Raw genomic sequence first — 15,824 nt, 5'->3', positions numbered from 1 at the left:
TTATAAAAAGAATAAAAACGAACGATCATCAATTAATCAATTCAAATAGATTGATAAATAAATAACTACATCAATATATAAATAAATCCACAAATAAATGTTTATTATTCTATTATTCTCTCTCCTTGTTTATTTGAAAAATAAATTGGAGCCCCCCCCCACCCCCCCCCCCCCCCGGCCCCCTACAGCGCCGCCCATGATATCTCTCACCGGGGAAACAAGCCCCACGACCACGCTATTTTCCATGATATAACAGTGCAAGGGGCCTCGATAACGAGTATACTAATAGCCGTCATCCGAGCCCCACACACGTGCGAATGCTGGGACAAGCGCATTGGACGGGGCCGGTTTCGCGACTATCTTAGGATGCAAGCCTTAATATATACTCGTGATAGAGGCCCCGCTACTGTGTTGGAGTGTCTGAAGTGCGGTAGTGCGGGGCCTATATAACGGTTATAATATTATACTCGTGAAACAGGCCCCGCGAACGGACATCCTAAGCCATTCAACACAGCAGCGGGGCCTATATCACGAGTATATATAGTGAGCTGAAGTTAGCAACCTAGATATTGAGGTATGTGATCGATTACAAGTGTTTCTCGAGCGGGGCCTATATCACGATTTTGCCGTCTTTTAAAACAAATTTGGGCATACTCGTGATATAGGCCCCGCTCGAGAAAAAAATTGTAATCGATCATACCTCAATATCTATTCTAGGTTGCTAACTTCAGCTCACTATTATATGGCAGTGTGTCCAAACTTCGCGCGTGTCCATACTTCGCGGACGGTCCTTATCTAAAAAACTAGCCAATATCCTTAAAATCTGACATCATCAACGTGAAAAGCGACCTAAAATTACCGTATAATGAAATTTTTTTTAGGATGAGTTCAGTATTCATGAAAATATTGGCAAAAGATCGGCAAATTTGTCACCGCTAGCGCCCGTTTTGAAGAAATCACAAGCATCACGATATCACCATTTTGCAAGCAGAAATCATCAAAAATGTGAGTTAAATGTGGTACTAACCGATTCCATAGCATTTTGCCATCAATCTGATTTAATTTTTCACTTTTTGAACTTGAGTTTTTGTTTAAATCTCCACAAAAGATTTGGTGCGCGAAGTTAGGTCACACTTTTCTGAACGGTTTTCCAGCACAGCCCGCATTCGCCGATCGGAATAGAATTTTGAGATCGCGATACCGGCGAAACCCCTTGACCTACTTTACATTTTCGTCCATGATTTTATAGTTCACGATCTTGCCGTCAATGTGGTAACTATTTCTTGAATTGTTTTTGTATAAATTATGAATATTTTGTGAACAAAATTAAGCCTGATGAATATTTTTGAAAAGTGCGCGAAGTTTGGACACCCCATCATACTCGTGATATAGGCCCCGCTGCTGTGTTGAATGGCTCAGAATGTCCGTTCGCGGGGCCTGTTTCACGAGTATAATACTATAATCGTTATATAGGCCCCGCACTACGGCACTTCAGACACTCCAACACAGTAGCGGGGCCTGTATCACGAGTATATTATTGGCATACTCGTGATATAGGCCCCGCTCGAGAAAAAAATTGTAATCGATCATACCTCAATATCTAGGTTGCTAACTTCAGCTCACTATATATACTCGTGATATAGGCCCCGCTGCTGTGTTGAATGGCTCAGAATGTCCGTTCGCGGGGCCTGTTTCACGAGTATAATACTATAATCGTTATATAGGCCCCGCACTACGGCACTTCAGACACTCCAACACAGTAGCGGGGCCTGTATCACGAGTATATTATTAAGTTTGCATCCTAAGATAATCACGAAACTGGCCCCGTCCAATGCGCTTTTCCCCAGCATTCGCACGTGCGTGGGGCTCGGATGACGGCTAGCTATTAGTATACTCGTTATCGAGGCCCCTTGCACTGTTATATCATGGAAAATAACGTGGTCCTGGGGCTTACGGGGCCAGTTTCGCGATTATCTTAGGATGCAAGCTTAATAATATACTCGTGATACAGGCCCCGCTACTGTGTTGGAGTGTCTGAAGTGCCGTAGTGCGGGGCCTATATAACGATTATAGTATTATACTCGTGAAACAGGCCCCGCGAACGGACATTCTGAGCCATTCAACACAGCAGCGGGGCCTATATCACGAGTATATATAGTGAGCTGAAGTTAGCAACCTATATATTGAGGTATGATCGATTACAAGTTTTACTCGAGCGGGGCCTATATCACGATTTTGCCCAAATTTGACATATATGTCAGAAGTATATGTCAAATTTGTTTTAAAAGACATCATCATGGAGTCCTCAAGACTAACTTACTAGCGCAATCGATGCCATGTAAGTAACGTTACTAGATCTAACGTTTGGTCTAATGTCATCAATGACAATGAATCGGGCTCCTAGAGAGTAAAAAGCATTCACTCACGTTTCAGTGTGTGTTTACGTTTATTGTCTATTGAGTTTTATTTACATTACAGATGTGTATCAATTTTATTCAGTCGACAGTCGCAGTCTGAGACTGACTAATTATTGTTGGATTGGTATTATGGTCAAATGGAGGCCTGTTTCTATTTTCTTTCAATTGAATAAGCTTGTTATTAATGTGCATGCCATTGGTCATATATGTTGGCAGGGTGAGTGCATGAGTGATTGATTAATTTGGCTGATTCCCGAGGCTGATTGATTATAATCGATTGATTTTGCTTTAATGATTTATTTTGAATAATCTTATGAATTGATTTAATTTTTACATAATATATCTTTCTTATATTCATGAATGATTTATTTTGAAGAAGAGGAATTCAATATAAGTAGAACTCAATCGCGTATAAAGTTAATTTTGTTTTGCATTTCCTTTCAACATATTGCCGCCATTTTACATGATATTTTATATCTTTTGACAATTATTTTACTTTATAAATATTACTCATTTTCAGACTTCTTCATTCTCTTATGTTATGTATCACTGCATTTTAAGTTCATGAATATGATGCTACCCCCCTCTCTCTCTCTCTCAATCTACTCCCCCCCCCCCGATCCAGCTCCCCTCTCCATCGTTTGTCTTATTTAGTTTCTCTTTTTATAAAAAAATCCAATATTCCTTTTGCACAAAACTTAATTCATATCTTTATAAATTGTAATAAAATTATAATAAGATGAGTGCAAACCCCAAAAATATGTATCTTAATTCTCATTTCTTTAATTCAAAGTTGCATATCTGCAGGTGCAGATAATGATGTCATATGTATTCACATATGTATTATGTAAATATAAATAAATGTATATATATTTATGTATATATAAATATATATATATATATATATTTCTCTACATCTGTGTTTAAAGCAAATTTTTTTGTCTTCTTTCAATGTTCGTAATGCGCCTTAACGCCCTCTACCTTCGTCTTTACGTCTATATGTGTATTATGACGGAATAAACCCATTCATAGACTTCGCCCTTTCGTAGGATGTATGCATATATATATGAAGAGTTTGTGGGCTCTTCATGTGAACAAAAAGTGAAAAACATAGAAAGTAAGAACGCAGAAGAAAGTCAGAAAGTGAGTTGGATAAAGAGACAGGAAAGAAGAAGAAGGAAACTTAGATATACTTACGTAAATACAGAAGACACTAATAGCTGCCAGCTGACATCCAAGGAGATTGAGTATGTTGAGTCTGGTGTGTGGAATATTTACATAATTAAATATTTATATATTCACATATTCATATATATATATACACATATTAACATATAGATATATTTACATCAATATTCAATTAAGGTTCATTATTGCAGCCAATGTTCTCAATTGAGCCCAGTCAATATATACACATATTAACATATAGATATATTTACATCAATATTCAATTAAGGTTCATTATTGCAGCCAATGTTCTCAATTGAGCCCAGTCAATAGTTAATTCTCACACTGGCTACTGTTGTCTTCGTTCACATTGACTCCTGATGTTTCTGCCCTGTAAATCCTGAGGAAAATACCATTTTCAGTAATAGCCACCCCTCCTGATTCGTAGACTGGGGATGAAAGACGCTTTTTTTTCCAACTTGGATGGTGGAGTAGGCTTCTTCCTCTCCAAGAAAGCTCCGCCGATATTTGAAGATGCCGATGAAGAGGCACCTGGGATGAATGGTGCTTCTTCATGAACTGCTGTCACAGAACTTGGTCTGATGACCCTCTCGACATCAACTGCTGCCACATTGAATGGGTAGATTCTGGGCTTTTTGAATGCAGCTTTTAGATTGTCCTCCTTGATTGACTGAAGGAAGGACTGGCAGATGAGCGATGCCATATCATACCTTGTGATGGACTGCGCGGGATGAGAGATAAGGAAGTCTGTGCAGACTCTGTAATAGTGCGCTTTCATGGGTCCATAACAGCCAATGTCAAGAGGTTGCAGAATATGGCTTGAATGGGGTGGCAAAAGGAAGAGTATGATGTTATGGCGGTGTGCTTCTTCAATGAGTGGGATCGAAATATGACGTTTGTGACCATCATGAAGCAGCAACACCCTCTGCTCAGCATCTCTAGTTGGGAGAGAAGGAATGAAGTGGTTCGTCAGGAACTCCTGGAATACAATCATCTCCATCGCTCCATCCACTATCTGTCATCTTAAATCTTGTGCCTGGAAGACATCGCCTTCTTAACTCTGACGTAAGATTGAGCCCTTCCACTTCCCTTCCACTAACAACTCGAAGAGGGGTGTGCTCATGGTTAAATCCAGTTACGTCTACATTATAGATGAATTCTGGTTTGTCTTCCAGCTGATACTTGACGAGAATCTCGTGCAGGTTGAGATAGTAATTCTCTATCTTTGATGGGGTTGTTGAAATGCCCTGTTTATAGCAAGAGCCCTTGGTCTAATGACTCGTAGATCTGGCCATCTCCGCATGAAACCATAGAATCATCTTGTTCTGAGGGCTGGTTACTCATCACAGTCTCTTTGACCAAATCTGTAGCCAGTTTCAAAACCTGGCGAAATAAGAAAGAAAGAATGTATAGTAGATAAGTCCATAATATTATGATGCATTGTTAAACATAGTATTTTACACCTGTCCAGTTTTACTTGTTGCTGAGTTGTTTCATTTGCAAGTCAAAGTTTACAAGCCTTCATCCGTAAATAAAAAATTGCCCCCCCCCTAAAAAAAAAGAGAAAAGGAGTGCATGTACCGGAGATTGGTTCATACCGATCCACATTCTGCCATAAAGATGAGATGTTTCTTTCACAAAGGCTGCTTCATTTTCCTTAGACAAGAGTGGAGGTTTTCCCACCTTCTTTTGGTGACGTTTGAAGACCTCATCCCTCAAATTTTTTTCCGGAATTCCATACCTATAATAAGAAAAGTATACAGGTAATTGAAATGATTATCTAGGTAATAATTTTTACGATTTTGTTAGTTCCAATTGCGTTGTCAATAACACATTAATGTTAACTTTCATTTGGTTATTTCTTTGTTAAGTTTTTATTCTTTTATCATACTTATCTCAATGGTGTTGGGTTGAAATAAATAAAAAATATAATAGACATAATTATATGTAACTATATTAGTTTATAGATATGCCTACCTCAATGCTGCTCTTCTTACCTTACCTTACCTTACCGCAAATACTGGAAGAATGCTGAATTAGCAGTCGAGCTTCCAGGTCTATCTTCTAATTTTGTCAGCTTCCTTCATGCTTCAATAAGTTTCAATAAGTTTAAGGAGGCAGTGGGGCAAGTTGGTGAAAATTGACTTCTCATATCCAGTTAAGAGTAGTGGGAATCATAGTGCTTATCTTTCCAGTGTCGGTCTAGCCTGATTTTGAAGGTGTCTACTGTGGGAGCTTCAACTACCTCAGCTGGGAGAGAGTTCCAATCATTGACTACTCGGTGACTAAAAGCTTGCTTTCTCACATTTGTTCTGCATCTTGGCTTTACAAGTTTGAACCTATGACCTCTTGTAGTACTGTCAGCTAGCTGAAAAAAGTTGTCTGGGTTAAGCCTGTCGACTTCATGAGTGATCTTATACACTTGAATCATGTCACCTCTCTTTCTTCTGTACTCCAAGGATGGTAAGTTCAGGTGTTTAAGCCTTTCCTTGTATGGAAGATGTTTGATCCTGGAGATTACTTTCGTTGCTCTCTTCTGAACTCTCTCGACAGCCTTAGCATCAGCAATGTACTGTGGTGACCAGATGACATTTCCATATTCCAGGAGTGGCCGCACTAACCCTTTAAATAGTTTGGGGATAGTGGTCGAATCAAGACACTGGAAAGTACGTCTGATGCTGATTAGTACCCTGTTTGCCTTATTGACAGCATTTGACACTTGCTTGTGGAATTTTAGATCGTCGTCAATGATGATCCCTAAATCCTTTTCTTCTCTAACTGCATTCAGTGCTGTACTCCCGATGTTGTAGTGCTCTCTTTGGTCACCTGATCCAAGATGCAAAACACTGCACTTGTCAGTGTTGAATTGAAGTTGCCACTTTGAGGACCAGTCCATCAGTGAGTGCAAACTTGCTTGAAAAACTTCACATTGATTTGGAGAGGAGACAGAAGAGAAGGCCTTAGTGTCGTCTGCATAGATCCTTACAGTGGATTCCATAACATCAGAAAGATCATTGATGTACAACACAAACAATGTCGGGCCGAGCACGCTACCCTGGGGCACCCCGCTCTTTACCGTGCACCACTGAGATCTGGCATTGTTTACAACTACCCTCTGGGTTCGGCCACTGAGAAAATCAGCAATCCAAGTTTTGAAGCTCCCTTGAATGTTGTATGCATCTAGTTTTGCCACAAGACGTTGATGGGGTACACTGTCAAAGGCCTTTCTAAAATCTAGGTAGACAACATCGACCTTTTCACCTTTATCCAGTAAGGACGTCCAGTCCTCTAGTGTCTGGAGCAGCTGTGTAACAGTTGATCTACCTGGGACAAATCCATGTTGGGAATCGCTGATTAGTTCATTCTCCATCAGATGATCAACGATCTTGTCTCTGATCAGCGACTCCATGATCTTACAGGGTACTGAAGTCAAACTTATTGGTCGATAATTAGTGGCTTCAGACTTGTTTCCCTTCTTGTAAACTGGAACAACGTGACTTGCTTTCCATGCTGAAGGAAGCTTGCCTTCTTTGAACGACTTAGTGTAGATGATGGCCAATGGTGTACACACTGAAGGTGCCGTTTCCCGTAAAATGCAAGGATGGATACCATCCGGTCCAGCACTCTTAAATTTGGAAAGCAGATCAAGTTTGCGATGTACATCCTCTGGGGTTATGTCTAGAGCAGATACGCATCCAGCTGACTGTCTGCGTTCAAGCTGTGGGATGGAAGAAGTGTCCTCTTCAGTAAATGTTGTCTCAAAGAAAGCATTCAAGATTTCGGCTTTCTCTTCATCTGTTGAAGTGAAGGTACCATCCGTCTTTTTGAGATCAGGAAGCCCCTTTCTGGTCTTTAGATTATCAGATGCATATCTCCAGAATGCTTTTGGATCTGTCTTCACATTCTTCGCAAGGTCCTTTTCGAAGTTACTTCGCAGATCTCTTGTGAGGCATTGAAGAGCCTTTGCTAGTCTCCTAGCTCTAGCAATGTCAGTTGGGTGTTTAGTGACTTGGGCTTGTTGCCATGCACGATGCTTTTGTCCATGCAGTCTGAGTGCTTGATTGTTCATCCATCTATGCTTTTTCTTACGTCGCCGTGATGAAGAACACGGTATGTGTTTCTTCATAATGTCTGTCAAGATTGTATGGAAGAATGACCAGGACTGTTCGGTATCCATGTCCTTCATTGACTGTTCCCACTCAACTTTATCAAGCTCCTCACATATGTCATGGTATTGTCCAAGACTGAACTGAAGTTTGGGAAACTGTGTTTCTTTTTCAGGGGCTGAGAGCGTAATGGTCAAAATAAGCCCAAGATGGTCGCTCAATCCAAGAGGAGGCAGTGATTCAATATCATCAATCAAATGGTCATTATTAGTGAACACCAAATCCAGGGTGCTGTCATTTTGTCCTACTCTATGTCTTGTTGGGAAATGGACATGTTGGTGTAGGAAGCAGTCGGCAATGGTGTCTATGAACTCTATATCTGTGTTGCTTCTTCCAGTGCAGGATTCCCAGTCTATGTGAGGATAGTTGAAATCCCCGGCAATCAAAAGGTGGGCTGAGTTCTTATTGGAGACTTCAAGCATGAGATCACGTAGCTGGTTGTGATTGCTGACAGATGGACTTCTGTATATACATCCAGCAAGAAGTTTCTTTGAACCAGACAGCCGCAGAGTTATCCACACGGACTCCTCAAATCCTGTTTGGATATCACAGTCTCGTATGAGATGGCGTAGTTCATGAGAAACATAAATAGCAACACCCCTCTTTCCATTTGGTAGATTGGAGTGTATGTCATATCCATCTAAATATAAGTCCTGTTCATTAAGTGGATTCTTGGCATTCTTTGGGCAGATCTCAGTCAGAAAGACCAAGTCCACTTTGTGTACTTCAAGAAGCATTAACAGTTCATTCCGCTTATTTAAAAGAGAATCACAATTTGTGTAGTATGCCTTCAGTGTACCTCTTTTCCTGTTATTTGGTATTGTTTGTTCTTGCTGAGTTTCATTATCAGAGTTTACCTGCCACTCATCATCATCAACAGTTGAGGTCAAAGTAGAGCAGTCACTGTCACCACCACTTGTGATAGATGTCACAGTTTCATCCATATCTCTAGTCGCATCATCGGTATATTTATCAAATTCACTATCCAGTGTGAATAAGGATATGTTGTTGCTTACATTGGATTTCCAAGTACATGTTCTTGTGGCACCTTTGTTCCCATCTGTGGCGAGTTGTTCCCTCCTTCCTCTGTATGAACACGCACCATCTGTTTGAATGCATTCATGTAGGTTCCTTCTATTATTGGTGATAGTAGACTGGTTATCTCCATTTGTGGCAAGTTCTTTGTTAGTCACTTCGTATGACAATACTTCCATTCTGCTATTGTATTCATGTGACGTTCTTCTCCTATCAACTTCAATATCACTTTCATTCCGCTCAGTGTTCAATCCAATGTTACCATCTCTAGCTACATTGTTTACTGTACATCCATCATCTTCATCAATTCTATTAACTGATCCATTGTTACTTAAAAGATAATACATTCCATTTTCATCATCAAAATCATCAGTTTCATTACAGTTACTAACATCTTCACTGCTGTTGTAAAGTGGTGTAAGGTCTAGTCACAGCTCCACATTTTTATCAGTATCTGTGGAATTCTGAGTCTTGGGATCATCTGAACCTTCGTAGTTGAGGTTAGAATTCCTAACTGTTTTCAACTGCTCACTCTGCTTCTCTTCTGAAGGATCAGTGTCATGGTCGAAATCTGTAGTTACATTTAACTGACGCTGCTCATTGCCAAGTGGTAAGTTAACTGAATCCATGTTGCTATTTAGTTCAGTTTCGTTTAGGGTTGCATGTCCTTTTCCAGTCTGTGGGGTATTAGCAGTGACCCCTTCATTGCCTGTCTGCACCTTGGGACTAGTGTTCACCTCACTTCGCTTCAAAATCCTAGGGATGTCTGACATCTTCTGATGGACACCTTTTGTTTTCCAGAGCTCTACAATTTCAAAGTATCCTCTAAGCATTTTTGATCATAGCTTTGGCAGTATTTAGCCAGCCTCTTTGGATTTTTCTGTATTAAAATAAACATTAAAAGGGTATATTTAATTTTATGTTTCTTGAATCGATTCACTCTTTATCTCTGTTACTAATTGTATTTTTCGCCTTCTGTTCATTAATCTCATGGTAAGCCCTTTTCCTTTCATATTCACCCCCATTCACATGAAGACGAAATACATGCCACCATCCACCTTGACTCAGACCCACAACCACGTCGCTATAAATAATCTTATTTTCATTCTCTCTTTAAACGTCAATTATCTGTAATCTTTTCTTCTTCTCTCTCCGTAATTTCATTTTCAATTACTAAACTTCTCGCACCCTATTCACAACACTAATCTCACGGACGGTATCTGACAGCGGCAAAACCAACGCTAAATTATTGATAAGAATTCGATAATTTGATGGTTATTTTTCTAGATTTTTTCAAATAAAGCAAAAATATTGTAAACTATCATGATTTACTTTCATAAGTTGTGCTTAAAATGAAATTACTTACGTTTATGTGTCGCATTTTGACCTTTTAGTGGGTGCTTCTGTGTTTTCGAACGTCTTTCTGCAGTCCCTCAAATAGCAGCGCGTATAGTGTTCATTTTATCGTGTATTTTTGCTAATTAATGCGCGAAATATGGACATCCGCAAAGTTTGGACTCACTACCATAGAGTGAACTGAGGTCAGGAGTGAGACTGAGAGAGTGAGACTCAGACAATCTGACTTAACAATTAAACTTTAGTTTGACAGTGAATGAGCTGAGCCTGAGTGAGAATAAGAATTGAGAAATTAAAAGGTGGGGGGGGGGTGTTCTCAAGATTTGACAGGTGATTTTCCTAATCCAATTTCTGAAAAGCAGCAAAGGCAAAGCCTAGCCCTAGCCAGGCGGAACTTTAAGTTTTAATTTAGATCTAGTGTTGAATGTTCCTTGCACATGATTAATCTAGATTCTACATCAACTTGGTAAAATAAATTACTTCTAGAGCAAAGTGCCCAAATATCGGACACTTAAGCATAGTTGGACCCCCCAAAAAAAATGCAATCATTGAATCAAATAAAAATCATGTGTATTTCTGTGGTACACATGTTGAATATTGTATAAATATTAAAAAAAAAGACTACTTGTTGCAATTTATCAATAAATTTGTCAGTGAATTGCGACCACAAAGTGCACATTTGCAACGGTACATCGCCTGAAGGAATAAAGCACAAGCATTGCTACAGCAACTGTACACCAGCCTAGCAGCCCTGCCGCAAGTGCTTACGGGCAACGAAAGCATTCAAAAGCACACTTTGCATACGGTACGTTAAGCAGATTCAACAATTTGCAACTAACAGTCATTCTCATGGTTTTACTTAGAAATCTCACCCAAATCTGGGAAAAATAAAAAAGCTGACCAGCTATAGTACTACATTGGTTACCCATTTCAGCTTGTGTAGATTTACAACGTTTCTTTAGTCATTGTATTGTCAGGAGAGGCACCTCACCTCGAACTCTGTAGGGACAGTTATGACCATGAAGGAGACCTAAAAGATTGACGTCTAGCCTACTATTTTTCATGATTGCTGTTGATTATTTAAGCCAGTCACTGTAATGTTTTAGTTGCTATTCTTCAATGATGAATATATTTGATTTGTTTTACAGACCCAACACCTTGTTCAACTTGTGGAACAATTATGAAGCTCGACTACCTTCCACCTACTACCAGAAGAAAGTCATTGAGATGGGAGACTTCTTGGTTTCGATGAAGGTTAGCAATTAGATTTTGCCTATAAAGTATGTCATGTCTTGGTTTGTTAGTAACCAAGAAAATTATGATTTTTAGGAATCTTATTTTAGTCATGTACATGTAGCAGATTTATAAGTGAAATTTATTGATTTACTAGTGTTTTGTTCTACTGGATCAGTCTTACGACTATGAATCACAAGGTTTGGAGTTGGGAGGTTACTGCATCACTGTCCTTTGTCAAGGCATTGTCAGCATTTTCTACTCTCAACCCAGGTGAGGAAAATTGGTGCCTGGAAGCCATGCTAAACTGTGTGTGATAGGTTTTTGACTGTCAGTAGCTCAAAATAAGAGTATGGAGAAATTTGGCTGTCAAAAAACCTGCTATTGTTATCAATTTTTATTTTTAAAACATTTATTTCAATTTCTGGAAATCAATTTTGATCATTTCCTTTCAGTTTTTAAATTTTTCTAGTTTAATTTCTGGTTGCCTTGTCTTTGATTTAAAAAATGTATTAAGAAGATCATTTGAAAAAAAAGAAGAATTTAATTGGAAAGGTACATTTAGCTGATCAGCTGAAGATATGAAAAAGTTATAAAGACTGTTGCCTTATTATTAGGAGTATACATGTTTGTCCATTAGGATAAAACTCTTTGTTTCTGGACCATCTTAGTTATCAGCGGTGCACTTGACAGCCCTTCAACCCTTTTGTAATCTGGTAATTAAATGAGCTTGTTATCACTTGAATTAACAGGAGTACAACTTGGCAGTGTGGCAATGCTATGGACGCTACCTTGATCAGTTTGGTGATCGGCACATTGAAGACATCGTGGACATCAAGACTGTCAAGGCTATATTCTTCCCAGATGGGCTAGAAACCGACAATGCAAGTTTGACAGTAAGAAATATATTTTCACATCTTTATATTAATATTTGATAGAACATATTTGTGGCAAAGTTTGGACTATCACAGTTGGCTATATCATGGCTAATTAAATGAAACATGGGCATAATTTCTTCCAAAGGGCATCAATCATTGACAAGTTTGTTATTTCATCGAAAGTGTATTAGTGACAGTACTTCTCAGCCAACTGAAACAGGATTTTTACTGATGTATGCAGTTAATGATAAATTTTCTGTGATGAGAGCCTTGATCAAATGGGACTATTGAGCTTGTGGGAGTGAAATAATGATATTGTTGTCATTGTGTATACAGTATATAGATTCAGCGTAGATAATGGTCTTCAAACAGGTAGCACAGACCATTGTAAGGTTGTTATCCAATTCACCATAGGAAGCTTGCAAAATGTATGCGTAGTGACGATTTGCCTTGAGTTTTTTCAAATTGATGTTAGTTTTCATTATTCATCTCTTAAATATGCTTGGTGTAAAGTTTTAACACATGCAAGTGCATCACTTTTTGTTATTCTGATAATTGATTAATTGTTATTCTGATAATTGACTAGTGACACTCCTTTTGTTTTTATTGGGTTTGATAAGCTATCTTGAGAAGATATGAAATCAGTGCATGTTTTCTTTCCTGTCTGTTTTCTTGTCTAGTTCCGAGCATTGTATGGGAAGAGTATCTGTAACTACCAGCTGGTATTGATGACGGACCCCAAGCTTCAGAACACCCAGTCTGTTGGCCAGTGTTTGAAGATCCTAGCCTTTCTCCGGCTCATTACGCAAGTGATCCTACCCAGAGAATCGCTTTGCTGGTTGGTCTACAATGGTAGGACAATTTCTTTGATTTTCTTCTCAGTCAAAAGGAACAATTGTGCATTTCACTGCTCCATCAACGTATATTCTAATGAGAGGCACTAGCGTACCTAATGGGGGGCAGGGGGGCAGACTGCCCCCCCTGACGAGTCACAACTCATGCAGGGGACGTATCCCTGCCCCCCCTGACGAGACACAACTGATACAGGGGACGTACCCCTCCTTTTTGAGAAGCCAAATTAATAATTTGTAATGTAAAAATGCAATAAAAACAGACGTGTACCCCCTCTTGAATTTGAAGACCTTTTTTTTTCTTTTTCTTTTTTTTTCTTTTTTTGGCTTGTCAAATTTTTTTTGTGGTAAGAAATCCTTCATTTCTGGTTGAAGACCTTTTTTTTTTTTTTTTTTTGGCTTGTCAAATTTTTTCGCGGACAAAATACCCTCCCAAAAATTTGCCCCCCCCAAAAAAATTGATGACTGAATGATGAATCTCAAATAATGAAAGAATATGGATTGATTAAAAGTGTGATCCCGAAAAAATGATGGTGTTTAAATTATGAGGTCAGGTCTGTAAGCACATTTAAAGAGGAACATAGTGATTAATGCTTGGTTTTGAGTACTTTGTTGTCGACCAATCTCTCAGGAGTAATAGAAGCACAGATCAACCCCACCTCTTATTTAGCAGCCATTGATTGTATAGTACTAATACTTCAGCTTCTACTAGATAATGTTCACTCACAGTTATGTTGATCAGCTTGAAAGAAATCAAGCAATAACTAGATGTTGAAGTAAAGCCTAATTTTCTTATGGTTATTTTTTTTCCTTGACTTCACAGTGTTAATATTATTTCTGAGTAAGTGATAGGATGAGTTTAAAAAAAATATTAGATTAATCTTTGAAAAATCAACTTCTCTATTTCTTCACTCCTCCAGGCACAATTCACATCTACAGTGTATCAAGACACATGATGACTTTGGGTCATTCTGCAAAGGTGAGTCTAATGCCCAGATTTGTCATATAAGATTTTAGTTCATAAACATTTCATCCAATCATAGTGGTGTCAGAACGAGTGGATGGTAGATGAAATAGAAAGCCTGGCTTGAAATTAGGCAAAATTTTAAATAGGCTAAATGTCAGTTCAACCCAGTGGTTAGTAGACAAACTGGTTATAGACAAAATATGATTAGACCATGTGGAATGAGACCAAACAGAAAGTAGATAAAGCATGTGTAGACCAAGACACCATTCTCATTACGCTTTCTAAAACTAGTTTACTGGAAACCAGTTTGGAAAATCGCTTTGCTAGCGTTCCCTCGTGATCACACGAAAGTGGTTTTTTAAAATCACTTCACGTAAAGCGATCTTGTTGCTATGGGAACGCTCTCAGTGGGGTGACACGTTTCGCGCGAAATTTGAAACCGCAGCATAGGCATTGTACACCTGTCGTGTGGAGTAGTGCGCTCAAAATGTGCGAAGAACGCTTCACGGAGAACGGTTGTGTCTTCACGCTAAAACCAGTTTAACGAGGCAAAGCGATCTTGAAAACTACATTGCGAGGTGGTTTTTCTGAACCGGTTTGGAAGATCGCTTCCAAGATTGCTTCGACCGTCCTCACTACACGTTAAACTAGTTTCCACTAAACTAGTTTTAGGAAGGTAATGAGAACGGTGTCCAAGTGACAGTTTACCTGCTGCTATTATGATGTAATGAGCTATTTTTTTGAAATCTACATGAATAGGTATATTGTATCCCTATATTATGTAACAATTATTTGTATTGAAACTTTCTTATATTTATCTGTGATGCATTTTTAATGTCTCTGAAATGAAATTTGTTTGTGTTTTCCCTGTCAGGTATTGGAGTTCCTTCTATGGGCCTGTATGTGCATGGAAAACTCTGTACCTCTGATGTCTGTACGCTATTTGCAATGGAGAACCACGCTGTACACTGCGGTGTGCCAGAGCTACTTTGACTGCAAGGCTCATCAACAAGCTGAGGTATAAATTGAATCAATCCTTTGCCTGTGAATGTTACAAAACTGTACATTACTGTAGTGGGGGATTTCAAGTTTAGTATTAGTGCTGGGGGGTGTTTCACAAAGATTTAAGTATGACTTAAGTCGCACTTAAATTTAGACGCGTACATGATATGCAATGTGCGATCTTATTGATAGATACACAGTAGTGCGCGTCCTCATGACACGATCTGGCCAATGCGGTCAAGCCTGTCATACGGTACGCAACTCGGTATTTAAGTGCGACTCTAAGTCATACATAAATCTTTGTGAAACACCCCCTGGTGTTGTAGTGTTGGTGTTGGAAGCACTAATTTGATGGCCTTCCATAGTTCCAACACCTTATCTAAGTTAAAAAATATGGTCCAAATCATATTATTGCCAGTTCAATGCCAAGTGAGATCTGTCCCAGTTTCAGTCTTATTTGTATTCTAGTGCTGTGCTTATACTAATTGGCCTAACACCAATACCAATAGGTCAACACCAAACATGAAATAACCAATCTAATGATTGGTTTAATTTTCCTCCCCCTCTATTGGAGGCACCAGCAAATGACTGGAATAGTTAAGCAACATTTATGGAATAATTACAAGAACCAACATATTGAAATCATATTATTATCCCCCAATTGAGTTCAATTGATTTTGAATTTTACAATTTTAGACTTTGAAAACTGTTGATGGAAAACTACATGAATG

The 15,824-nt window shown here is 38.9% G+C and overlaps 1 protein-coding gene across 8 annotated transcripts in view; it reads left to right on the top strand.

Annotated features, from left to right (window-relative positions):
• The first annotated feature begins 935 nt into the window (after positions 1-935).
• Positions 936-15,824, top strand: part of LOC129255982 (cilia- and flagella-associated protein 54-like) — a 67,120-nt gene continuing 52,231 nt past the window's right edge. For 5 of the 8 annotated variants that reach the window (XM_064096209.1, XM_064096206.1, XM_064096205.1 and 2 more), the window contains exons 1-7: positions 936-1,005; positions 2,289-2,338; positions 11,311-11,416; positions 12,148-12,291; positions 12,954-13,125; positions 14,045-14,103; positions 14,966-15,109. In XM_064096209.1, the coding sequence (XP_063952279.1) occupies positions 11,390-11,416; positions 12,148-12,291; positions 12,954-13,125; positions 14,045-14,103; positions 14,966-15,109 (546 nt within the window). In that variant the 5' untranslated portion in view covers positions 936-1,005; positions 2,289-2,338; positions 11,311-11,389. Of the gene's footprint in view, positions 1,006-1,248; positions 1,273-2,288; positions 2,339-11,310; positions 11,417-12,147; positions 12,292-12,953; positions 13,126-14,044; positions 14,104-14,965; positions 15,110-15,824 lie in introns of those variants that run through there. The other 3 variants (XM_064096208.1, XM_064096204.1, XM_064096210.1) reach the window with 3 other exon arrangements.

This window comes from Lytechinus pictus, chromosome 3, assembly GCF_037042905.1.
Source record: "Lytechinus pictus isolate F3 Inbred chromosome 3, Lp3.0, whole genome shotgun sequence".
Taxonomy (NCBI): Eukaryota; Metazoa; Echinodermata; class Echinoidea; order Temnopleuroida; family Toxopneustidae; genus Lytechinus; species Lytechinus pictus.
The sequence above is the reverse complement of the archived record's forward strand: the minus strand, read 5'-3'. Positions and strand labels throughout refer to the sequence as shown.